The sequence below is a fragment of the Dama dama genome, chromosome 22 (genome assembly GCF_033118175.1).
Source record: "Dama dama isolate Ldn47 chromosome 22, ASM3311817v1, whole genome shotgun sequence".
Classification (NCBI taxonomy): domain Eukaryota; kingdom Metazoa; phylum Chordata; class Mammalia; order Artiodactyla; family Cervidae; genus Dama; species Dama dama.
Window position 1 is genome coordinate 23,757,456 of NC_083702.1, and position 27,802 is coordinate 23,785,257.

The 27,802-nt window shown below is 42.7% G+C and overlaps 1 protein-coding gene across 1 annotated transcript in view; it reads right to left on the reverse strand.

Moving 5' to 3' along the window:
* Positions 1 to 27,802, reverse strand: part of GRIN2B (glutamate ionotropic receptor NMDA type subunit 2B) — a 341,566-nt gene that overhangs the window by 124,886 nt on the left and 188,878 nt on the right. Inside the window, exon 3 of the mRNA XM_061124117.1 lies at positions 5,546 to 5,660. Within this exon, the coding sequence (XP_060980100.1) occupies positions 5,546 to 5,660 (115 nt within the window). The remainder of the gene's footprint in view (positions 1 to 5,545; positions 5,661 to 27,802) is intronic.

Here is a 27,802-nt window from a genome sequence, read left to right on the forward strand (position 1 = left end):
TGCTCAGAACACACCCCCACTGCATTTCATTTTTATTATCCCCATTTTAGGAACGATTAAATGGAAGCAGGGAGCAGCAGCAATGAAGCAAATCATGAGAGGCTCAGATAAAGACAGAAGCCCGAATGCTTGTTGGAACTGCCTCTCTGTGCCAGACTATTTTTAATGCAAGTTTATTCATCTACCCCCCTCTTAGAGAGACTTAGAAATGAACCCTTCTGCACAGAAATATTTTTCTACCATCCCCTACCCTTTCCAACTCACCAGGCTATGTCTGTGTGTATCTGTATTCCTCTTTAAATGTTCCTCACATTTCTATCTACCAGAGATATGTACTTGGCTTTATGTGAATATAATTCTGATCCAGAGATCTCTGCTATTCCATCTACCTGCCTCCATGCCTCCTTAATGGCTACTTATATAGGATCCCACTAAAGGGTCACAAAAGCATGTACCCTTTGTTTCAAAAGAAAAAAGGAGGTTGAGTAAATGTGGAAACTTTGAATATGCTTGGTGTATTTTCAGAGCAAAAACATGACAGTGGGAACAACAATTGCTCTGAGAAGTGGTCTGGGGAACCAAGGCTCATAGATGATAAAAGGACATTCTTTTTACTGGATGTTCTTTTGCATCATTTGACTTTTTATCATGTGCAGATAGTATCTTAAAAAATTGTACAAAGAGGGTGGAGACTACCAACTGATATTTGTAAAATACTGGCTATGTTTCAGCCACCATTAACCAGTTTTACTATCATCTCCCTTATAGTTGGTTACTGTAAAATCCCCTTTAATCTGTATAATAGCCTTAGGCAAAGCCTTATATTACAGAAGGAAAATAGACTCAGGTAATATCAGTGGCTGGGCTAACACTGTTGATAAAAAAAAACTAGTGTGGGTCATTGAACTGGGCTCTCTCCCGTTTCCAAAACCAAGCTGTCCTCTAGACCATCCTGCCTTCACTTTGAGTCTTTCAGAAGGAACCAAATTTATAAGACAGTGGCTTTGTAAAAACCTGAAGGAATCCTGTGAAATCCTATCATGGGGTTCACACTGACAACTTAATCAATCTTTCTCTGCCCAAGGTGTCTTGTTGAGCACTGCTTGGGCACGCCTGCCTGGAGATGAGGCCTCGCCGAAGGTCCCCTGAGTCCCTTGCTGGTCCTTGGGGGCACTCACCCCAAAGGAAGGGATGTATCTGCTCTTGTGAGCTGTTCAGTAAACCACTCCATCTGCACCGGAGAGCCTGAGGTAGAAGTGAATGGCTAGTCACTACTCCAACCCCCCTAAGCATACAGATTCTTCATTTATTGAACAATGGTCTCTGAAGTGAGCCAAGCACCCTTCTTAAGTGCTGGAATTACCGAGGTGAAAGAGGCCCTTGCCCCATGCAACATCCATCCTGGTGTGAGAAAACAGGTAGTAAACAGGCAGACAAATAAGCAAACCATCAGATAACAAGTATACCGAAGAAAATAAACATAAACCTGACTGCGTGGCTGCTTCAGCTCGGCTCATGATATTTACCCCAGTGACAAGAATGACTTGGGAGCTACTGTCCTTAAAAACAAAGTCTTCTTTTGTATGCTCCAGCTGTCAACTAACTTCCATGCCAAGGTCCTATTTCTTTACAGCATGAATTTGTAATCTCAGGAGTTAGAGCTGAGAATGACCCATTGTTCATGCCACCATTCTAGACATGAGGAAAGAAAGACCCCAGACAAGTGAAAGGAGCAGATCACACAAATGAGTTAGGCGTGTCACTAGAAGCTGACAGCACTGTCTCTTAGCCCATGCTTCTTCCAGAAGTTGAGACTCACTCTTTGCTTATCTCCCCCGTGAGCATCTCTTTACGGTAGAATCCTCACCCTTAAGCCTGCCTCTCTGAGCTCTAAATCTCCCCAGGACCACTGGGAACCATCTAGAATACTATTAGGAATCCTGGGGATGCAGAAGGGTTCTGGGGGCCAGGGTGATGGTGGAAGAAAAGGATATTTGATTTCACCATGTCCCAGACATGCCTTTGACCTGAGCCTGGCTGCCCCTGCCTGCCCACAGGGGCTTCCACGATTGGGAGCCATGAGGCTCATAAAGCCAAAAAACACTGACTTCTCTCTGCAGCAGCATTCTCTGATGTAACCAAGTCAGTGTGAAATATTCTATTCTATTTAGTATGATCCCAATCCCCCCAAAATGCTTTATCAAAAGATTACTTACAAAATTTCTTTAAATAACAAGCTCCCTTAGCACACTTAAAATACGATCTATGAAAACTCAATCTACATAAAGATTTTATCTCCTCTTGCCAAAAAAAAAAAAAAAAAAAATCCAGCTATTGTATCAAGGGCAACAACATAAACTTGGATTCTTAATGATGGATTTTAGACGGCTGCATTATGTAATGGTTCTCAGTTGTTCTACACGTTTATTGAGGCGTGTGACATGCTCCTCCAGGTTCCCGTGAGGACACAACAATATAAAGACACAGCCTCTGCCCTCTGGAAGCATCACACACACAGCTCTGACACAGGCAGCTGTCTCGAGTGCTGCTGACAGGGGTGCGGACCAACGCTACAGGGGAGCAGACCAATGCTACAGGGGATATGGGAGAGAAAAGTGAAATCCCGGTCAAAGATCAGGCGAGGAAAAGGCAATATTTTAATTGGTTTCAAAGGATGATTGTGATTTGTATAATTGGACCATTCATTCCAGGAAAAGGAAACATCATGACATGCCATGTAGGGAGCAAGACATACAGGGGCACCTTCTCAGAACAGAGACGAACCCGGTGCTGCTTGATGGTGATACAGGATACACCAAGGAAGAGAAGACAGGTGTTGGAAAACAGAGCAGTGCCTTGAAGGCAAGAAGAGAGAAAGTTTGCGTCCAATTCACAAACCACAGGAGCTGTGAGCAGGTTTGGAGCAGAGAAAGAACATAACCGGAATTGTGCCTTGGGAAGCTCATTCTAGAAGCCATGTCCAGAACTGAGCTGAATGGATAAAAGTGTGTGTCATCCCGGGTGATCTTTTTTGAGCCCCTGGATCCAAGTGTGGTTGGGCTCCCAGTTAATAAGGAGCCATGCAATTAAAAATTTCACTGAGTGTTATCATTGAGGAAAACATATCATTTTACAATCTGAATCTTTATTTTTGTCTGCTAGGGCTTTATTTTATTTATGGATGATTACTGATGCCACTTGAATATGCCAATGATCTCTGAAATAAAACATATCTAAAAGTAAAAAAATTTTTTTAAATAAGAAAGTGTGCATCAGAGAGAGGGAGGTCTGTTTAAAACATTATCCACATGGTTTTTGGATCATATAAAAATAAGCAATACATAGAAGAGTGAGGGTAAAGGTAGAATTGATACGGAGGGGAGGGATCCAGCCCCCAGCAAGGAGAAACTAGCTGTGGAAAGGGGTGGGAGTCCCAAGCCTCAGATTCCAGCCTAAGGAAGAGAAGGCAGCGCCAATGAGTGGAAGTGGTGTCTCTTTAAGACAGGACGGCTGTGAGAGGCCCCATACTTGAGTCAGTAATCATGAGTCTACTGCATAAAAGCTACCCCCAGCTGGACGTCTTCTGTTCTACGTATGAAGCCTCAGTTTTTAATAACTCCTCTTCTGGAGATCTACAGAAGTGCCTGGTGTACACGCCGGCCCCAGAACACTTCTTAAATTATTATGTCTGCACAGCAGCGGTGAAAAGCAGCTTGATTGGGGTGAAGAGCAGGAGCCCAGAGAACAGCCATTTCGGAACAAACGATAACTTCAATCAAGGACGCCGGGTATGATGTTAGCCTCATAGCTGAGCCCTTATTGGAGGAACACATGACAAATGTCTTTCGTTTGAAGGGTAAGGCTCTGGGTCCCACTACCTAAGACACACACAGCCTGTTTCACGTGTCCATGTCTCTCTGTGACAAGATTGTGAATTTCAAGAAGTTTATCTCTGGCTTCTTTTCCTGGCTACTCTCTCTGAAAATATATAGCCTGGTTTCCATCCTAGTCAGAGCCACGCTGACATCCTGAAGTCTGTTCTCAGCCAACTGGCCCACAGAGTCTGCAGAAATTGCCTTAAATCAGTGTTTCTCAACGTGTTTGTTTCACAGAATCTGATTCTGCAAACTAAAGGGTTTTATGATAAAAATCATTTGGGGAAATGTCAAATTAAATAAAATTAAAGATGTTCCTTCGCTAAAACACCTCTATTTGCAACAACATGGATGGACCTTGAGGGTATTTATGCTAAGTGAAGTTAGAGAAAGATAAATACTGCATGATCTCACTTATATGTGGAATCTGAAAAAAAGAAGAAAAAAAATCTAGCCATAAGTACAAAGAACAGACTGGTAGCTGGTTAAGGAATACAAACTTCCAGTCATAAAAGGAAGTCATGGGAATGTAAGGTAGAGCACGATGACTATGGTTAATAATACTGTGTTACATATTTGAAAGTTGCTAAGAGAGTAGATTTTAAAAGTTCTCATCACAAGAAAAAAAATTTTTGGAACCATGCACGGTGATGGATGTTAACTAGACTTTCTGTGGTGATCACTTCACAATATACACAGATATTGAACTATTATATTGTACATTAGAAACTAGTACAACTATATATGTCAATGACACCTCAGCAAAAAAGACAACTCTGAACTTTCAAATGCTAATATGTGTTCAGAGAATCTTCCCAAGTGAGACACAGTAGACAGCACCCCTTAATCTTACTTATCTGAGAAACCATTTCTCCACAAAGCATCTCAAGGCACAAGTGTCCTGATTCTCATGAACACCTGTGATGAAATGACTCCCAGGAACATTTGTATTGAACTAGGAATTAGATACCTACTACTAAGTGCTTACTATGTGCCAGGTACCCTTCTAAGTCCTATACCTATATCAATATATTTAATCCATATAGCAACCCTGTGATACTGACACTATTATTTTTCCCATTTTTCAGATGAGGAAATGGAGGCAGAGAGAAGTTAAGAGATTTGCCCAAGGTTGTAAGTAGCCAAGTTAGTGAGTAGAGACCTGGGAATTGAACCCAGGCAGTCTGGCACCCATGTAAATTAATGCCTAGTAATAGAATTTCAGACACTGTGATCAGCTGACAGTGGGAGAAATCCTAAGAGCAAGCCTCCAATCACAGGAAATCCAAATTTGTGTGCTCATAAATTAGGTTTCACAGGCCTCCCAGTACACCCTGTAGGACACGACTCCTGAATTACACCATCATTCAGTTTCTCCACTTAATTGTGCTATCCCATGCCTGCACACTCTTCCATTAAAACAAAGTCATGCTGCAGACAGCACAGTTACCAATAAAGATGGTAATACACAGGGAAAATCATCTCTTGATTGACCGAAGTGGCAAGAAAATGAAGACGCACGTTTGAGAAACGGCCTCCTCTGTGCTCTCAAAGTATTGATCTCCAGCTCAGAGACCAAAACCAAGTGGCTGTTTTCCTCCTGTGTGTTGCAAAATATCCGATCCCCACCCCCTCCACTTAGCTCAAGAATTGCCAAAGACATGTCCTACCCTCTCCCACTTCCTCTCCTTGTTCAGAAGGATGATCACCAGCTTTGGGTGCATCTGGTAGCCGTCTTCACTGAAGGACAGATTTCTCCCTTCAAAAGTCACATTGATCAGATACCTGTAAAGAGAGAATGAAGAGAAGGTTACACGTATGAAGAAGGTGTGCCAGAATAAGACAGTCAGGAAGACAAAGAAAGGTGGATGGAGACTGGATGTGTAGATAGCTCTATAAATATCATGTAAAGCTTGTGCCCCTCAGGTTTCCATTTCATAATCCAATAACTGCCATCCAAGTTTTCACATTATAGGAACAGTAAGAAAAGATAATGTAAAAATTTAACATAAGGGCAATGGGCTTGTGTTTAGTCAGCAGCTAAGAGTGAGCAAATTATTGAGCCTTTTGAATATCCATTTTTTTCATGATTTGACAAAAATGGGGTAATAAAGAACCTACTCTATTAGGTTTGAAGGGCTTAAATGAGATAGCTGACCAGGGGCAGAGTAAACCCTCATTAAGTGTTAATGACTATTATTCAAAAAAGGAGGTGAGTTCAAGGGTGGGGGGTGGTAGAGACAAGACACAGTGGGAGTGGGCAAGACAGCTTCCTGCTCAGAGAGGCTGGAGTTTAGGGTCTTTCTCCTCCCAGAGATACACCAATGCTTTCAAACTCTTGCGACAATACTTCCAGCCCATACTTAATGAGTCCAGCAATCAGGGATCTGGTTCTTCCAAATGCATCTGGAAACCAGGGCTACTGAACTTTTATTTGTTTTTGTTGTTGTTCAATCGCCAAGTTGAGTCCAACTCTGCAACCCGTGGACTGCAGCAAGCCAGGCTTCCCTGTCCTTCACTATCTCCTGGAGTTTGCTCAAACTCTTGTTCATTGAGTTGGTGATGCTATCCAACCATCTCGTTCTCTGCTGCCATCTTCTCCTTTTGCCTTCAATCTTCCCCAGCATCAGGGTCTTTTCCAATGAGTTGGCTCTTCACATTAAGTGGCCGAAGCATTGGAGCTTCAGTTTCAGCATCAGTCCTTCCAATGAATATTCAGGGTTGATTTCCTTTGACCTCCTTGCTATCCAAGGGACTCTCAGGCATCTTCTCTAGCACGACAATTTTAAAGCATCAACTCTTCGGCGCTCAGCCTTCTTTGTGGTCCAACTCTCACATCCGTACATGACTACTGGAAAAATCATTGCTTTGTTTATACAGACCTTGGTTGGCAAAGTGATGTCTCTTTGCACTTCTATAGTGAACAGAAAATCGCAGGAGTGGGATGGGAGTCCAGGGAGGAGGGAAAGACATTTCGCAGAGTGCTTCAGGTTCAGACACGTAAATTAGCAAAAACTCTAATAATGAAAGTCAGACCAATGGAGCTGTCTTTCAACACCTGTACCCCCAGCTCACCCCATTCTCCCTTTCTGGCTGCTCTGACCTGATGAAGTTCCCTCACTGGGAATTCCCACAGGCATGCTCGTTCCCATGGCATCAGTGCAACCATGCTGATGGTAATTCAGGTCCTTTCACCACCATGGCTCAAGGAGTCAATAATGATTAGCTCCACGTTCACATGACATGTTACTCTGGACCCTTGCACCTGATGCTGCAGTGAGACGTTTCTCTGTTCGGAAGCAGAATGGGCATCCTGTGATTGTCGGGAGTCTTCTGACAGACTTCAAAACTTCGAGCAACCATGGTTCCCTACTGCATTGAAGGGGACCTCTCGTAAGTCTTCTCATTTAACAAAAACTGTGAGCCTCTTCTTTGATGCTACCAGGTAACATTAGATTAAGCAATTAGATTAAGGGTTGCTTAGAGTTGCTAGGATATAGGTCTTTTAGGAAATTCTAAAGATGACTAGGTACTGTGAACCAAATCCTCACGGACCATATTCCTGCTTCTCAAGCTGCCTGGGACTTTTCAACTTGTCATTTCCAGGGCAAATTCAGTCAAAAATAGACCACAAAAGAGTAGAGATTCCTAGAGTCTCAAAATTGGAAGAGATCTTCATAATCAATGAGCCCAGTTCCTGCAGTTCATCTTTCCTTTCTATGACATCATAAAACCAGCCCTCTCAGCTCTTCTTGAATACTTCCACTGATGGGGAGCTCATCACTGTATTCCCTGCCCTCGAGGCAGCCACCTCACTGTTGGGCAGTTCTTTTTTTACCTAAAGGTGAAATCTGCTCCCCTTCTACCTCTAGATTCTGGTCTCCTCCTTAGGAGTTATACAGTCCTAGTCTAATGCTTCTTTCACACGGGAGCTCTTCAAGCATTTGAAGATATTCATCATGTATCCTTCATAAAGGGCTTCCCAGGTGGCTCAGTGGTAAGGAATTGGCCTGTCAATGCAGGAGACACAGGTTTGACCCCTGGGTTGGGAAGATCCCGAGAAGGAAAAGGCAACCCACTCCAGTACTCCTGCCTGGGAAATCCCATGGACAGAGGAGCCTGGCGGACTGTAGTCCATGGGGTCGCAGAGTCAGACATGACTTAGTGACTCAACAACAACAACAATGAATCCCTTATAAAATGAATTTTCATCTTTGAAGAAACTATGAGCTCATTTGGTTCTATAATTTTAACTTGATAGATAAGGGAACTAACTGAAGCACAAAGAGGTCAAATTATTTGCCCCAGCTAACTGGGAGCGGAAATAACATTTTAAGAGCTATATTATCATATGTGAAACGAATCGCCAGTCCAGGTTCGATGCATGAGACAGGGTGCTCGGGGCTTGTGCACTGGGATGACCCAGAGGGATGGGATGGGGAGGGAGGTGGGAGGGGGGTTCAGGATGGGGAACACATGTACACCCGTGGCGGATTCACGTCAATGTATGGCAAAACCACTACAGTACTGTAAAGTAATTAGCCTCCAATTAAAATAAATAAATTTATATCTAAAAAAAAAGAGCTGTTCCCAGTCCCATGTGTCCTCTAGCATCTCGCTCTGATTCTCACACGCCACAGCAGCTTTAATATCCCCGTTCCTGCACCAAGCTACACTGTGCCGTGGTGGAACTCCCTCCCTCTACCCCCCTTGGCTGTGATCTTTGGACACTTGCAGTTGGTAAACGTGTAACATCCTTGATTCAGCGCAAGGCTCCACACCGTGTCTCTCCACCCGCTGTGCTGCTCCTCCTCTGAGCTCACTGCGGCCTGCTCCTGCCCATCACTAGTGAGAAGATGATATTCGGGTCTCCTGTAGCTTACAACAACTTCAACACTCCAACCTAAGTCCCATGCAGTTCATTTCAGGGAGTACAACTTTAAACTAACAGACCAGAATTTAAGCATCGGACATAATCCATTTGGAAAGTAGGTTCTTACTACATCAATATGGCGTTATACTGTAGAGTAATTTCTGGAAGTTTTCAGAGGAGATGTATGAGACTTGCAGAAAAACATTAGTCTTGCCTCTTTTTTGGAAGAACACAAGAGAGGAAGTGGAGAGGGAGAAGGAAGGGGAGAGAGTGAGGGAGAGAGGGAGGGAGGGAGGGGAGGGAAGGGAGGAGAGAGGGAGGGATTAAAGGAAAGGGAAAGAAAGAGAGGAAGAAGGAGGAAGGGACGGGGATGAGATGGAAATTATCTGGCTTGTGAACCCTCCTTTTCACCAAACATGGCTCTGAGTAATTCTGACTTTATCTAAAACACCATTAAGACTATTCCAAAGAAAGTGTCCATTTCAGAAGGCAAGTATAAAAGAGAAGCCCCCAAATCATATAAGCAACAGTTAGCATGAATGGAATAAGCATATGGCCTCTCAAGATGACTTCTTTGAAAGGGGATAGCCCTGAATTGAGTGGATAGCTTGGGAAATTCAAACTCCAAGAAAATAAAACCACATTCATGGGTAATTGCTCTGCAGTTAAATTTCTCTTATCGTTCCTGCTCCCGATCCTTTTGATTTTCCTTATATATTTTTCTCTCTCTGGGATGTTCACCTTCTTCCAGCTCTACATGTTCATTTTATTCTGTGTTTACATTTCTCATATATTTTACTTATCAAAAATATTAATAAAATGTTATGACAGTACACAAAATACTCTTCTGCAAAGTATCCTTTAATTATTCATATCCTTCAGCAGTGTAAAGATTTACCATTCACACTGTGTTTTTCTGAGTAATTCCCTGAGACGTGCCAACCTTTAGCTATTAGTGAGGAGCTTGCAAATATACACTTGCCTTGAGCAAGGATGCCCTTAGAATAGTGGAACAGACCAATCCATTCATTGGTAATGAAAAGTGTGAAAAAATAATTGGGAGTGTGGTCACTTCTAGACATGTGACCTTGGCCCTGAACCTGAGTTTTTCCCTCTTTAAAACAGAAACACCAATTTTTTTTTTTTTTTTTTTTTACCTCCAGTTTATCAGGTTGTGATGATCACCTGAAATAGGGGGTAGAAAAACTAAATAAAATATGACACAAATATAAGGTTATATAGTAGGAAACATTTAGAAAAAAATAATATACTAGCCTGATTAGAATTATCTAAAGGCAAGGAACTTGCCTTATTTTGGACCTCAGTGAGTAAAAGTGGGACGGTTACATTCACCAAGACTGAACTGTCATTGGAACACTTGGGAGAAATGGAGATTGCCTCCCACATATTTAGGATTAACTAGGTCAAATGGTCATATTAATCAATTCAACTTTCCATAAGACCTGAAAGTATCCAACCACCTTTGCATCTGGCGGCACTTTGTCAATTTTGAATATTAATTAAAACCTCAAAGTGTCCGCATATAATCCTCAGTGAAGGATTAGACTATATTATTAAGAGATGCCACAGCTATTCTGTTTGTCTCTGAAAATGTCATCCTCAAGAATGTAATGAGAAAGCCTAGCTTCAAGTGGCACTCAAATTCAGAAGTTCTGCCCATAAGATCCTAGTCCCTTGGAAGGCCCAACAAGGTTTGGTATATAAAAAAATATTGCTTGATTTGTCTCTAGGATGTAGTTTGACCCTTAAGCCAAATGATGGCTTATCTCATAAAGTTCTAATATTGCAACAATCTCAGATTGCTGGGACTAGAGGAAAACTTAAAAACCATCCATTGGGAACTCTCAGTATGGACAGGAGAAAATGGGTTCCCCCAATACTACCTGACTTTCCAAGGTGGCTTGCCTGTTCAGGACTGGAGTTCAAGTCTTCTTATTTCAAGCTCAGGGTTCTTTTTGTTACATCAGTAAGTAAAGTGAAATCAGTGTCTCAGAGCCTCAGATGGGCCTCTTAGCAGTCTCACATCACCATCACGTGCCCTTGACTATGGAGACCCTTCATACAGACTGTAGAAAATAAAACCAATCGCATTTCCGGCTTGTGGAGAAAGTCTTGGATCCCTGTTGGGCTCAGGTCCAACACATTTGCTCCCTATGGCCAAAGTCATCCTCCACTGGGTTGAATGGGATCAAGTTGAGGTAAAAAGCCTGCGTGCCTCTTTGACTTTGACCATGCCACTCAGCGCTCACCCGCTGCAATGATTTAGCAGTACACCATGTGTGGGAGGCATCCGAGGGCTCTGCCAGAATCTCCCCAGCAAACCACAGTTCTCACTGTGCCCTCTAGATTCTCACGAGGGATTAGTTTTTTTTTTTTTTAATGAATGTCTTTTAATGTGGTAATAAGAGAGACAAGGCTCACCTCTCAGGCAATCCTCTCATTTTCAGATGAAGCAGATGAAGTCTGGAGGGGTTTGTGTTTTCACCAAGATCAGATGACAGGGTTGGAAAGAGGATCCAGGTGTCTGCACCCCACAACCAGTGATCTTTCTGCTCAACATCATGCCTCAAAAATGTGGAATTATTCTCATTTTTTTGAGGAATCTCCATACTGTCTTCCATAGTGGTTGTATCAATTTACATTCCCACCAACAATGCAAGGAGGGTTCCATTTTCTCTATGCCTTCTCCAGCATTTATTGTTTGTGGATTTTTTGATAGCCATTATGACTGGTGATAGGTGATATCTCATTGCAGCTTTGATCTGCATTTTTCTAATAATGAGCGACACAGCACCTCTTCATGTTTATTAGCCATCTGTATGTCTTCTTTGAAGAAATGCCTGTTTTTGATTTGGTTGCTTTTCTGGTATTGAGTTGTATGAGTTAGATGTGTATTTTGGAAATTAATTCTTTGTCAGTTGTTTAATTTGCTATTATTTTCTCCCATTCTGAGGGCTGTCTTTTCACCTTGTTTATAGTTTCCTTTGCTGTGCAAAAGCTTTTAAGTTTAATTAGGTCGCACTTGTTTATTTTTGTTTTTATTTCCATTATCCTAGGAGGCGGGTCATAGAGGATCTTATTATGATTTATGCCATACTGTGTTCTGTCTATGTTTTCCTCTAACAGTTCATAGTTCCTGGTCTTACATTCATGTTTTTAATTCATTTTGAGTTTATCTTTGTGTGTGGTGTTAGAAAGTATTCTAATTTCATTTTTTTACACTTAGCTATTCAGTTCTTGCAGCACCACTTATTGAAGAGACTATCTTTTCTCCATTGCATACGTTTGCCTCCTTTGTCAAAGATAAGGTGCCCAAAGGTGCATGACATATTCTGAGGAAACCAAAACTGAAAAAGACACATGTACCCCAATGTTCATTACAGCACTATTTACAATAGCCAGGACATGGAAGCAACTTGGATGTCCATCAACAGATGAACAGATAAACAGTGGTACCTATATACAATGGATTATTACTCAGCCATAAAAAGGAACACATTTGAGTCAGTTCTAATGAGGTGGATGAACCTAGAGCCTATTATACAGTTTATACAGAAGTAAGTCAAAGAGAAAAACAAATATCATATATTAATGCACATACATGGAATCTAGATGGAGAGGGAATGGCAACCCATTCCAGTATTCTTGCATGGAGAATTCCATGTACAGAGGAGCCTGGCCAGCTACAGTTCATGGGGTCACATAGAGTCAGACACGACTGGGCAACTAACACACATAGACATGGAATCTAGAAATATGGAGATGATGGACCTATTTGCAGGGCAGCAGTGGAGATGCAGACATAGAGAACACACTTGGGGACATGAGTAGAAGGGAGGAAGGAGAGAGTGGGGACGAACGGAGAGAGTAACACGGAAACATATATACGACCATATGTAAAACTGACAGCCAGTAAGAATTTGCTCTATGACTCAGGGAACTCAAACTGGGGCTCTGTAACCTAGAAGAGTGGGAATGGGGTGAGGTGGGAGGGAGACTCAATAGGGAGGGGACAGATGTATACCTATAGCTGATTCATGTTGATGTATGGCAGAAGCCAACACAATATTATAAAGCAATTATCCTTCCATTAAAAATAAAAAAAATATTTAAAAATGTGGAGTTTTCTATAGCTCTCAATTTCCATTCTCCAGCTATTCAGAGCAAGGTAATAAAGGAGGAAACACAGTTCCAGGGAAGAGACTCAAATTCTTGACCCCTTTGCTTATGATTTTCTAGCTCTGAAAACCTGTAACTTTGTCACTATGTCTTTGGTTTGTCACTTACCTTCTAAAGCATTTAGCTCCTTCATCTATAAAATAGACCATCATCTATAAAATTCAGACTACCTCACTTGCCTGATGTGGGAAGAACACAACTCCTTGAAGTTCTCTATCTTGATGCTTCACCTGATTAATATTGTGGCTATTACACTGCTAAACTCTATCATCTATATGCCAAAACCAACTTTTAATCTGAGAGTCCAGGGTTTAAGTCCCTGCCCAGGCACCAAAAGTAAATAAAGAAATAAAATAAATTAAAAAAAATAAATAGCAAAACCACAGATCTTTCAAAAAGCTTTTCGCTGGTCTCTTTAACAATTACTGTATCATTTGCATTTCCTCCTGAAAACAATAGGAACAATTTTTTTACAAGATTAGAAATAGTAGATGTAATGCAAAGGATGGGCACAATAAAGGACAGAAATGGTATGGAACTAACAGAAGCAGAAGATATTAAGAAGAGGTGGCAAGAATACACAGAAGAAATAGACAAAAACGATCCTCATGATCCAGATAACCATGATGGTCTGATCACTCACCTAGAGCCAGATATCCTAGAATGAGAAGCCAAGTGGGCCTTAGGAAGCATCACTATGAACAAAGCTAGTGGAGGTGATGGAATTCCAGCTGAGCTATTTCAAATCCTAAAAGATGATGCTGTGAAAGTGCTGCACTCAGTATGACAGCAAATTTAGAAAACTCAGCAGTGGCCACAGGACTGGAAAAGGTCAGTTTTCATTCCAATCCCAAAGAAAGGCAATGCCAAAGAATGTTTAAATTACTGCACAATTGCACTCGTCTCACGTGCTAGCAAGGTAATGCTCAAAATTCTCCAAGCTAGGCTTCAACAATACGTGAACTGTGAACTTCCAGATGTTCAAGCTGAATTTACAAAAGGAGGAACCAGAGATCAAATTGCCAACATACACTGGATCATCGAAAAAGCAAGACAGTTGCAGAAAAACATTTACTTCTACATTATTGACTATGTCAAAGCCTTTGACTGTGTGGATCACAACTCAAGACATGGGAATACCAGACCACCTTTCCTGCCTCCTGAGAAATCTGTATGCAGATCAAGAAGCAACAGTTAGAACGACATGGAACAACAGACTGGTTCCAAATTGGGAAAGGGGTACATCAAGGCTGATTATTGTTACCTCACTTATTTAACTTATATGCAGAGTATATCATGTGAAATGCTGGGTTGGATGAAGCACAAGCTGGAATCAAGACTGCTGAGAGAAATATTAATAACCTCAGATACGCAGATGATACTACCCTTATGGCAGAAAGCAAAAAAAAAAAAAACAAAATAACTAAAGAGCCTCTTGATGAAAGTGAAAGAAGAGTGAAAAAGCTGGCTGAAAACTAAACATTCAAAAAACTAAGATCATGGCATCCTGTCCCATCACTTCACAGCAAATAGATGGGGAAACAGTGGAAACAGTGGCTGACTATTTTTCTTGACTCCAAAATCACTTCCGGTGGTGACTGAAGCCATGAAATTAAAAGATGTTTGCTCCTTGGAAGAAAAGCTATGACCAACCTAGGTAGCATAAGAAAAAGCAGAGACATTACTTTGCCGACAATGGTCTGTCTAGTCAGAGCTTTGGTTTTTCCAGTAGTCATGTAAGGATGTGAGAGTTGGACTATAAAGAAAGCTGAGCACCGAAGAATTGATGCTTTTGAACTGTGGTGTTGGAGAAGACTCTTAAGAGTCCTTTGGACTGCAAGGAGATTAAACCAGTTAATCCTAAAGGAAATCAGTCCTGAATATTCATCGGAAGGACTGATGCTGAAGCTGAAGTTCCAATACTTTGACCACTTAATGTGAAGAGCTGACTCATTGGAAAAGACCCTGATGATGGGAAAGATTGAAGGCAGGAGAAGAAGGGGATGACAGAAGATGAGATGGTTGGATGGCATCACCGACTCGATGGACATGAGTTTGAGCAAGCTCCAAGCGTTGATGATGGACAGGGAAGCCTGGCGTGCTGCAGTCCATGGGGTCGCAAAGAATCGGACATGACTGACACGACTGAGCAACTGAACTGAACTGAACTGAAAATGTTTAAAAGCTACTTAGTTAGAGACCAGTATTGGGAGACAAAAGTAAATATTTAAAAATCAGATGTTCCTTGTGATGGTTTGGGAATCTAAATAGAAAGTTCTGACTTTTCCTCAACATAAAAATTCATAATAATTAAAACGAATCTAAAATGGCCAACCCAGTGTAACATGGTCATTGTGGCAGACCATGGCCTGGGAACACTTCTCTCTAGGATTTACCAATAGCTTCTTCTGAGATCAGACTCAGAAGAAATAACTCACTAGTAAGATATCCTGAACTCACATGAACAACATAGACAATGCCCCTAAATGCTGGTAGAAAGAAAAATAAGGGGAAATAGGAAAAATAAGCTAATTGGAGAGGAAATGAATGTAGTGTGCACTAAATACATACTCTATCACCATCACCAACAGCAGCAGCAGCAGCAGGCAGTGTGTGTGGCATATAAAGGCAAGGATGCTGCCATCAGACCACTTCTGCTCAAATCCTAGATCCACCAGTTCCTAGGTTATGTGACAATGTTCTCAAGGCACATGAATTATTTTATTCTGGTCACCAATGGCGTTCTCTTTGAGGAAAAGGGATTTGAAGAAGTTTTAAAGGTTTCCTTTGAACCACAATGTCAAATATAAAAATACTAAACCATGCTATTGAACAAAATAATTAGAAATACCAGTTTCCTAAGCTGTCAAATGCAGGCCTTTTTTCACTTTTGCAAAATGATACTTAGAACCTCAGGAAAAACTAATTTAAAGAGTAGACTGTAATATTAATTTATAATTACTTGAGGCAAATTAAAAATAGTTTGTCTGCCAGTGGATTAAACACTTTCTCTGAAGTGGTGTTTATGCCATTCATTTTATGAACCATTCTTGACAAATCATAAAAGCTTCACGTTTGGGCTAGTCCATAACTCAGTTATTGAAATTCTAAATCTGTAGTGTTAAACTAATGAGATATTAAAGTATCTTGAAGACTAACTGATATACATTTAATATACTCCCTCTCTCCTGCTGGTGGTGAAAAGGATTGTGTTTTGGCCTCTTAGCAATCTGGCTGAGGGTAAGTGGTGATATGTCAACCTCCCAACTATTACAGGGAAAGAGTCTTCTCAGACTCCTCCGCCTGACAATGAGATTTTCTGAGCTCTATTACCCAAATTCTGTTTCACGACTGAATGCCATGAATTAGTTTTATCAAAACAAAAGAAGGGCTTCCCAGGTGGAAGTCCCTGGATCAGGAAAGTCCTCTGGAGGCGGAAATGGCAACCGCCCTCAGTATTCTTGCCTGGAGACTGCCATGGACAGAGGAGCCTGGTGGGCTCTAGTTCATGGGACTGCAAAGAGTTGGACACAACTGAGCAAACACAAGATGAAAAGAAAAAGAGGGGCACTGTTGACAGTTGATGACAATCTCTGGTCAGATATATAAGAAGGTAGAGAGCATTTCCTCTCCCTCTAGATGTTAACTCAATGAGCTCCAAGAGGTTCTGCCATCAGCTGCCATGGCCTACTGTCTACCTTTCCACCCTCATGTCTGTCTCCTTTCACCAAGCGGGGTCAATATGGCAGGTCATGGCCAGGGGACAGCTCTCCTCTGGACTCTTTCATCTGGGGTCAACCCCAGGAGCTTGATCTCATTATAAAATACCAACACTCTACTCAAATGAATGAAAAGTCCTGGACAATGTCTCAAAATGCTTAGTGATGAGGAGTTAGTAGAAAGAACATGGAAGGGAGAAATAATACACCTAAAACTAACATAATGCTGCAAATCAACCACACTTTAATAAAAAAGAAAACGAAAAATAGCGATGATAAAAAAAAAAGGGGGGAAAACAGAATATGTGAAGTGAAGATGAGAGAAATGCAGTATGTATTGCACACACACACAAACACCCCCAATACCACCAATGTGCAGTGCAGCGTGGTGTGGACCAGCAAGGACTCTGCAGCCAGTTGACCTCTGCTCACATCCTTGCTCGGCCAGTTCTGAAGCTGCGTGATCTCATGAGCTATTTAATCTCTCTCTGCCTCAGTTTGCTCACTATAAAAATATGAATAATACTAGTACTTACCTCACAGGACTGTTGTGAGAATATATGCACCTGTACATAATGAGCCTTTAGTTTTAGCTGCTTCTGGTGTCATTATTATGATTACCTTTAAAACAGTATTGCCCGGACACCAGAGAATGTTAGACTTTGCAGGGCCTTCTGGATCACAGTCTGATCTTCCATATTTAAAGCTTAACAGAAGATATTGCCTGGGTAGATGTTGCCACTTTTTGGCAAGATAAGTTCAGAGTCTGGTCTCCCAGTATCTGGATCTCTGCTTTTTCCATTAACAGCACATTCATCCCATCCCCACAATATCCCAGCCGTTCAGGCTTGGGGATGTCTGTTGTCTCTCCTGTGATTGGTTATCTCTGTGAGGTATTTTGCAGTGGGGAATCATTCAATTGTACGACTTCAATGTAAAGTTTGCTTTCTGAGGAAGGCAAAAGATGAGCTCATATCTCCATAATTTTAGTCTAGAATAAATGACTCCTTGAAATGACCCCCCATTATGACCTTCCAGAGCCCTGATTGGAACACTATGTAATTCTCTTTAAAATTCCCTTTGGCGGGGCACACTCCTGCTTGTGGGTTGCTTAGGAACTGGCGATGCCAATTAATCAAGAGTGCTGGACACCAAAGCTTAGGGAACTGTGCACAGAACTTGAGATGGGAAAGGAATTCTTCCTGGTATTCATGTCCACAGCCCTTTATCACCTCTGCGATGGGTGAGGAGAGTGAAGGTGTGAGGGGAAACCCAGAGTCATCAGAGGCACTGAGAAAGGTGACCGTCCCCGCGGGAAGGAATCGAGGAACTCTCCTGGATTCATTTTAAGCTCATGTTTTCACGTTGCAAGAAAGTTAATATCACTTTCTTTTTCCAAAGCCCTGAATAAAATCCCTCTTCTCTTCCCTAGACGATGTGCTCAATATATGGGAATACAGCCCAGCATGGGCCATCAGAACTAAGCAGTGAACCTTCCCAGAGAAAATGCCAAGGCAGATCAAAGGGTAGCTGATCACTGGGTCCTCGGTATTTCTTCTTTATGCCTACTAATATTTTTCAGGTATTGCAACTTTATGCCTACTAATATTTTGCTGACATCCATTCTAGCTCATGAGCAGGCAGACCTACTCAGGGGTTATGCCAAAATCAGTGAAACAATGACTGGCAAAGATTTCTCTAGGACATCCAGCTCTGATCAGAAGCCTTTTCCTTCCTGTGAACCATTCAGACTTAATTGAAAGCAACTCTGGTCACATACACCCAAAAAGAAGTCTCTGGCCACAAATCCAAAGTGACCTGGGCATGAAAGTGAGGGGATAAGGAGGCTTTTCTCTTCCTTTTGACCTTTCTCCATTTTCTCAGTTTGCTTTTCCATGGGAGCCCCTTTCTACCCTCTCCTCTACCTGAGATGGCCAACAAGACCAACAGACTGGCAATTCCTCCATACATGAAGCACCTAGCCACTCTGTAGCTCTGATGCGCTTAATTCCACAGCTCCCTGCAACAGCTCTACTGAAGGGAAGAAGAAGAGGTAAACAAAGGAATTAGTGAGATGACTCTAGTTACAGGGACTGGGAATGAAGGTTATGAGCAACTGTCTTGTCATCCAGGGAAAAAGGGGGTTATGACTTAAGTCTTTCAGTAGCAGTCGGTACAGATCTTTAAGTAGAGATTTCTAGAAGCAATTACACTGAATGGAAGGAAGAGAGTGGTCAAAAGAAGCAAGACATTCCAGGGGCAGGAGATGGTTTCCAACAGACAGAGGACTCAGGATACCTGGGTGAAGATGATGTCTTTCAGGGAGATGGGTGTCTCAGAATTTCGTCATGCTACAGATGCAAGGCAGAGGGTGGGGGAGGCTGTGGCCTCGTTCCAGAGCACACCTCCATCTTCAGAAGATGCAGTCATGGACCACCTGTCCCAAGGATAATGCCCATTCACATAGGAAGTGAAGCGATTTATTGAGTCTATGGTCCAAGGAAAGACCAGGGGAATGGAAGACATACACGTCCCAGATGCAACACGGAACAAAACATGGGCGTGAAGAAAGTGAACTGTTGGGAGTTAGCGACAAAGAGTTTGTTGATGTGGCTCCTATAGCATGGTCTGCAAAAGAGCTTTCTTTGACTTCTGGGCAGCAGGAGGACCCACCTCTTAAAGTCTGGTTGAGTTTGAAGGTACCGGAAATGTACGCCTGTCAGTATTAAAAGGGATACGAGGGACCTGAAAACAGTAAGATGAAATGTATATCTTGTCAAGGAGAAAACATCAAGATAGAAACTATAATGCATAAGTGCTGATCCAAGGTTATCAGTCAAACACAGCCTGTGTTTCTAGAGCTTCCATAAGTGCTGCTCTGAAGCACAGTCCTTCATAGCACAGTTTCTAGATCAGGTTAGAGCAGAGAGGTCAGGGGAAGATCAAGTTTGTTTATTTATTTAACTATTTTTAGATAGTTACTTAGTTAGAGACATTCATTGATCCATTCCAATAACTCTAACGTGGCTTGACCCTTGAGTCAGAATTTGAAGCAAGGTCAGGGCAAGAGTTTATTTAAATCCAACCCCATTTCCCTCTTTCCTGGTCCTCAAGAGGACAGCGCACATGAACCCCAACCGCATCTTCACAGGGAAGCTGAAAGAAACATGTAATCATCTCGCCCCGCTGTACATGTGGGGGCTAGAACGCGGCTGTTCCTTCTTTGTCAGGGGATCCTAGCTCTTTCTCTCCCTCTGTAGGTTGATGTTTCCATGGAAACATGCTCTTTAATGCTTCTGAAATTACTGTGCAGTTATAATATTAACTCCTTCTCGGCCAGGGGAGGTCACAAAGAGATCTGTTTTCCAACTTCTGCAAAGTAATTCCATTTTCTACCTCTTTTCACTACAAACTTAAAAAAAAAAAAGTAATTGACACCTGATGCCCCGACTTCCTTACCAGCCCTCTCTCCTTAACCTTTGCAGTTTAGGCTTTTGCCTCTATCGCTCTACAGAAACTGTTCTTATGAGGTCATCAATAACCAAAACAAAATCAGTAGCTCTTGCTTCATCATCATTCTGCCTGACATTATACAACTAACAGATGACACTCCCACATTTTCAGCACTCTCCTTTCCTTTGTTTATTTGTGGATTAAAGTAGCCTCATTTCTTGGTTCTCCCTATACCTTTAGAACCAGTTCTCTCTCCTTTTCTTGTCCATTTTTGCTGGGAAATTCCTAACGTGGGGGCACTCAAGACTCACCACTGCTCTCTCTCGAAGACACATTCATAGCCAAGTATCAACCATCATCACCTCAATACCAAGGCCTCCAAAATCTCCATCGGAGTTCCCATCTCTTTTCTGACCTTCATTCAGTTCTATATTCCTGGTGGGATCATTCTACCTGAGTGCTCAGTTATCAGGTCAGACTTAACGCGGTCAAGGCCCGGCCAGGTTCCCCTGCCTTCTGGCAATGAGACCACCACTCTTAGGGTTTAACAGTCTGCCATAGCTCTGGCTCCTCCCTCTCTGTTGGGCTTTCATCTTTACAACACGAGGGCAGAGATCAGGCTGGCTGCTCTTATGAGCTGCTTTCTCAGAACCAGTCAAATCAGCTAAATCACCAGCTGGAGTTTACCATTATGTACAAAATAAGCTGATGGATATTTTTTTTCCCCTCTTTTCAGATTTTTGTCTCCCCAAGGTAAATGAATCTCATGGCTTTCTAGCTTATAAGTGAAATTGCTTAGAAGTCATATTTCTGCTCTGGTCACTCAATTAAAAAATAAAAATAAAACCTTTAGCAAATTCTACCATTTTTTGAGCACATGCCAAACTCTGTCCTGGATGTTTTGTATTATATGATATTGCCACAGCAATGCTATAAAATGATAGATCATGTTATAATGAAAACCCAAGATTGGTGCCACCGGGAGTTGACCCCATTCAATTCTGAGTGGCTCTAAAACCCATGTTCCTGCCACTGTTCCTCTCACTAAGAATACTGTTGTCAGAAGCGATGGTCAGGAAAGAGGGAAATAAGTCCCCAACTCCTAACATGGTAGAACAAAAATCTAAACCCAATTCTGAATGGCTCAAAGCCTGAGCTCTTAGTCACTATTTAGACCACCAAGCAGCAGTCCATCAGTTGCTTTTAACTGTCCCTTAAGCCAGCACCATAACGGAAGTCTTCAGGGAAGAGGTGGGAACCACATGGGCTCTCACAGCCCTGAGGAGGGCTGGAGGCACATTGCTGGTCAGGCGATACATTCACAGAATAACAAGAGAACTCCAGGTCTCTGGGGTCTGTCAGTCTGTCATATTTCACAAGCACTAAATCCCAGAAAGGTGCAGAAATGGAATTAATTTTCCTTATAAGAAAACAGGAGACAAACCACAAGGCAGTAAGCCTGACTAAACTTATAGAGAAATTAATTCTCAGATCACGCTCTGGGAGGAAGTCAGTTATGAAAGTCTAAGACTATATTCTTGGAGCTCTTGTTAGAGGCAGACAACAAGAGTTAGAATATTTATTTGGCTCGGATAACATGGGGAAAAAAAAACTTTATCCTGCTTTGGCACAGAATATTCAAGCTCTCTCTGGACTTAAAAAATACAATATTTAAAGTATTGCTTTGGAGCTGCAATCAACTCTCAGCAATCCTCCGTGAGGGAGGCAGAACTGTACTTATGATCTGGACAATCAAATACATTGATTATCCTTGGGGCTCATCCACTGCATCTCGTCCCGGGTTTAAGCTGCACGACACGCCCCTCCTTTGGAAATGTGTCCAGTCTAGGCTTCATCATTATCTTGGTTCTTCTCCTTTACCTGCCATTGCTCCGTCTTTCCCTTCTTAGTTGGCTGCTTTTATTTCTCTTTTCCCTTATTTGAGGTTTTGTAGAAAATTTGTAGGAACCCTGAAATTACAGGGTCTCTGTTCATTTCAGCCATCCTCAGGGCACCAACTCTTCCTCTCAGTTCCGATTCTACGCCTGCATTTCCACCTCTTTCTCATCCCCCACATTCACCCCTCCTCAATGGCCATTTCTGCTTGCATTTCCCCCGTTACAAACTCTTAGGGCTGGAAATGCATTTGCTTTATCTTCTTCCTCACACTAACTGACTTTCTAATTCCTCTCTCTGACTTAGTTAATATTTACCAAGCATTTGGGATGCTGCCCAAAGCACAGTGCATATTGTTGTTCAGTTGTTAAGTTGTGTCTGACTCTTTGCGACCCCATGAATTGCAGCATTTCAGGCTTCCTTGTTCTTCACTATCTCCCAGAGTTTGCTCAGACTCATGTCTATTGAGTCAGTGATGCCATCCAACCATCTCATCCTCAGTCGCCCTCTTCTCCTCTTGCCTTCCATCTTTCCTAGCACCAGGGTCTTTTCCAATGAGTTGGCTCTTCGCATCAGGTGGCCAAAGTATTGGAGCTTCAGCTTCAGCATCAGTCCTTCCAATGAGTATTCAGGATTGATTTCCTTTAGGATTGACTGGTTTGATCTCCTTGCTGTCCAAGGGACTGTCAAGAGTCTTCTCCAGCACCACAGTTCAAAAGCACCAATTCTTCATCGCTCAGCCTTCTTTATGATCCAGCTCACAGTGAATATTAACTGGCCTCATTCCTGTGGTCTTAAAACCTCCCAGGGGTCTCTGCCATCTTTCTTTTCCTAGTTTCCCATGCTCAGTGACCCACCCCCTCCCCCACAACAGTCCTGTTTTTACAACATACTTCTTGCATCTGGCCCTTCCCTTCAAGTTCCATGACCTTCATCCTAGACTAGACCTCATCACTTGGTAGGCGAACACCTAAAGCAGCCCTCTACTGGGCCATCAGCCTGATATCAATCACCCTCACCTTCCAAATACCACCTGCACTTCATCTTATGACAAGACCTCTTAGGGCTGCTTGCTCAAAGAACTCCAATGACTCCCTGTTACGTAGAGGAAAAGTCTGTCCATGGTCAAAGTCCTCTCCGCCCTGGCCCTGTCTCTTTGTGTGTTGTATGAACTCCTGCTGAAGCCAAGAGGCTTCTTCACTGTCCCCTGACCATTACCTGAATTTTCCTGCCTCTAATCTATTTTCTTTCCATGAAATTTAATACAAATCTTGCTCGTGCTGTGGTCTCAAATCCAGTTTCCCCCTCTCCACTCCTGATCATCCCAGCTCCCTCTCTCCTCTTCTCTCCTCCTCCCCTTTCCAGCCTCCAGTCCACATGTCAGCATTTGATTAATTGTTGACCTGACCTATCTTGTTCCTTTTTTCAAAAAATTCTTTTGTCTTAAATTGGAAGATAATTGCTTTATAATACTGTGCTAGTTTCTGCCATACATCAACATGAATCAGCCATAGGTATACATATGTCTCCTCTCTCTTGAAACTCCCCCCACCTCCCACCCCATCCTGCCTCTCTAGGTTGTCACAGACCACCTCTTATTCCTTTTTGTTACTCGTCATTTTGTGTGTCTGGATTTTGTCTTCCAGATAGATAAGACATTGTTAGAAGGCAAGTATCAAATCTTGTCCTTCTATTATCCTTTGCAGATTCCAAATTAGTGCCTTGCTTGTGGTATGCAATCAATTAATACTTACTGATTTATTTTTGAACTTCCAGAAGACTAGTCTTGAAAGCCTTTCCTCTGCTTTCTTACTTCCCACCGCTCACACCCACCTTTCTATGTCATCTCTCTCTCTCTCTCACACACACACACAGATGGCACTGTGCATTGATATCAGTACTGAGTATTGATTCCCTGTAGAAAGTGACTCCTCCAATGATTGATTTAAAGAAGAGTAACTTCTAAGGAATATACACCTATAATCTTTCTTTTCTAAAAACAATGAGTCAAACAGTGGGGATGACTTCATTTCTACACAAGCAAAAATGTTTTTAAACTTCTTCCCTTTGAATGTTCTTACCATTCTCCCCTTTGAATGGTCCATAAAACATATGCTTGTCTCTGAGAATCATGTAACTTACTCAAATCTTATTCCATAAGAAAGCAAAAGGAACTTCTTGATAACAGGGTTGCTGGTAGTAATTTTTAGTCTGAAAAATAAAAGCACTAGGGAAATCTGAAATATATGTAAAATATAATGTTGGGGGTGTTCTCTACCAATATAAATTCACTTTGCTAGTTTAGGAACAGAGAAATATGCTTTGTTTATAACAATGGCATCAGAAGGTCTTGAAAAAAAAAAAGAAACCAGAAAAACAAAAGGAGAATTTATTTATTTTCTAATATTTTCCAATTTTAAAAGTAAATTTTAAAAAAATGACCTCAGTGGGGGAGGGAGAGAACTCTCCCCCCAAAGTCCACATAGTCAAACATGCATAAAACCTGTAGTTATTCAAAAAGGGCAAATCTTCAGTTATTCACACTAAGATCTTTTCTACATCTGGCTCAACTCTTGATAACCGAGGATGTCAATATCTTTCCTCCAAGACACCCTCGGGTCAGTGCAGAAAATGCACAAAGTGAATTATTTCATGGGTGGGAAATTAGGAGCTGAAATAGTTCAGGCTTTCTCCTTTGTAGATAACACCAGGACACGAAGAAACAGTTCAGGTGGAAATCAGCAAAGTATTGTTAATAAGTCTCTCTCAACCTCAGCAAAGGTTTAATCCCTGTGAAAGCAGAGGGAAGTTAATTTGATTAACACTTGCCTGAATTCCCTCAAACTCCTGAGCATCCTAGCATAACGTAAAGGAATTTAGCATTTGAGTCAATTTCCTCCCCTCTCTTCCAGTCACTCCCAGGCTGCTTTGATTATATGAAGTTAAAACACAGCCAGTGTGACTGGGGGCAGAGCGGCAAAATAGCTTGAAGAGATGTGGTGTTTGATGTCCTCAATTACAACGGGGCCAGGCTGAGTGTACAAGGGAGGATGGAGGGAGCGAGCGCATGCTGGAGAGAAAGGAAGAGATGGAGATGAGACAGCATGTAACACACGGGATAATATCTCCATGGCAACCACAGTCCACGCGCAGAGAACTGCCAAAATAAGTCAAGATCCAAGTAAGTAGGTGTTGGTGGGAAGTGGAGATAAGAACTCAGCAATGGACGAAAACCAGCTAGAGGAGATGAATCCTCTTTGTGAGCTTAACTCTTCTTCTCATTTCTTTTTCTAACCATTTCTTTCTCTAACCCAAAATTCCCGCTTGAGTGAGAATGCAACTGACGTTTGGCTGCTGCCAAATCCGAATTTCATCCAGGAAGGTCTTGGGATCCTAGGAATGAGGCTTAAGGGCTCCCAGGAAAGCCAAGAGAGAAAAAGAAATTCCTGAGGGAGGTGAATAAGATCCCCATAGCCCATAGCTTGTTTTCCCAACTTCTTTTTTTTTCCAGAAATATGCGCAGAAGGAATAGCTTTATTTTCACTCTTCAGTTGACCTAAGAGGGACAACAACACTGATGGAGATGCTGTTGAATGTGTAAGACAGGTACCAAGTCCTTACACTGGTTGTCTAGGCTGCCCCCGGTGAGGAATTCAACCCTGTAACATCGGAAGAAACTTTGTCAAAAATAGTCAGATTTCCCTGGAAAACTTAGGTGCTTGGAGAGATTATTTTCTGAGAATCTGAAAATTAGGCAGCAAATGATGCAGAATCAGTCTTTTCTTTACAACCTTAGGACATCACATATGAGAACCACCAAGAGCCCCAGAATTTTCATACCTTGTGGGGAGTCCCAAGCTAGCACCTCATGAGGACTTCACACAGGTTTCCACCCGAGTAAGGGACCCACTGAGTCCCTGAGGCTCACTGTGTGTGTGTGTGTGTGTGTGTGTGTGTGTGTGTGTGTGTGTGTGTGTGTGTGTGTGTGTGTGTGTGTGTGTGTGTGTGGCGCGCACGCGCGCTTAGTTGCATCTGACTCTTTGTGACCCCATGGACTGTTGCCTGCCAGGCTCCTCTGTCCATGGAATTCTTCAGGCAAGAACACTGGAGCTGATTGCCACTCCCTTCTACAGGGAATCATCTGAAACCAGGGATCAAACCTGCATCTCCTGCATTGGTAGGCAGATTCTTTACTACTAAGCCATCTGGGAAACCCTACACTCTGAAGTAGGGCTCAGAAATTCCCGTTTTCAGCAAGTCACCCAGTGGATCTGAAGTGAGGAGTTATTTGCCCACTGAATTACAAGGTGGAGCCCAGGCTCCTTAACAGGACTCTCAGGGCCCTTCATCTCTCTCTGGTTTCCCAGCAAATCTCCAGTTCTGAAATGTGTGATCTCGACTCACCAAACTCATTACTCTTTTTTAAGTTACTTTTTTATTGGATATAGTTGATTTAGAATATTGTGCTAGTTTCTGTTGTACAACAAAATGAATCAGCCACACATACAAGTGTGTACGTGCGCGTGCTCAGTCCCTCCGGTATTTCTCTTCGTGACTCTACGGGCCGTAGCCCGCCAGGTTCCTCTGTCCATGGGATTCTCCAGGCAAGAACACTGGAGCGGGTAGCCATACCCTCCTCCAGGGGATCTTCCCCAATCAGGATCAAACCTGCATCTCCTGCCTTGATAAGCAGATTCTTTACCACTAGCGCCACCTGGAAGCCCCAGTGCTCACCTGGGGAGCCTGTTAAAAATATGAATTTGTGAGCCACGCTCCAGGGACAGGTATTCACTGTGCCTGGGAAGAGTCTAAGGAACGTACATTTTAAAGCTCCCTGGTGCTTCTGTAGTACAGCTGGGTGTGGAGGCTGTCCCAGGAAGCGAACTCCCTCCCTGCACTTTCTTGTGACTACCCCTACTCTCTGGCTCAGTCAGTAAAGAATCCGCCTGCAAAGCAAGAGACCCAGGTTCAATTCCTGGATTGGGAAGATCCCCTGGAGAAGGAAATGGCAACCCCCTCCAGTATTCTTGCCTGGAGAATCCCATGGACAGAGGAGCCTGGTGGGTTACAGTCCATGGGGTTGCAAAGAGCTGGACACTATTTAGCAGCTAAACCACCACCACCTGCCTCACCAAAAACCTTGAAGGCAGCCTCTCCTCAGCCCTGGAATGGCAGAACCCTCAAGCCTGGCAGAGAGTTATCCCTCACTCCTCAGGCCAGAAAAATGTCATTCTGTGTTGAAAACGGGTCTGAGACGAGGGCTCGTCACCACCTACTCCAGTAACCCAGCAGAACCCCATGGGGGCTCTCAGGGACAGGCCCTTCTCCCATAAGCTCTGCTTTAGCTCCTCTTGGCAATATCTGAGGCACATTTCCTGAGTTGTTTTGCAGATGTAGAAAACCTCCCCCTCTCCAACAAATGGAAGCTGTTAACTACTTGAGACCCTGAGCACACAGCCCCAGGCTTCCTGGACTGATAATGTTAAGCCCTATGACACCTCCCTGCGACCTCACCATCAGCCCATCATAGAACTGTGCACAAACTGACCACACACCCTGGGACCCCACCCAGCTTTTGAAAATGCTTTGCCAAAACCCTCCAGGAGAGCTCTGGACTTTTTAGGGCATGAGCCACCTGTCTTTTTGCAGAGCCCGGCAATACACCTTTCTCTGCTCCAAACACCCTCAATTTAGTTTACTTATCCTCACTGTGTGTTAGGCACACGAACTTTTGCTAACACTCCTGTGAAAGAGAGCTTGATCTTGGAATCACTCTTTTATAAATC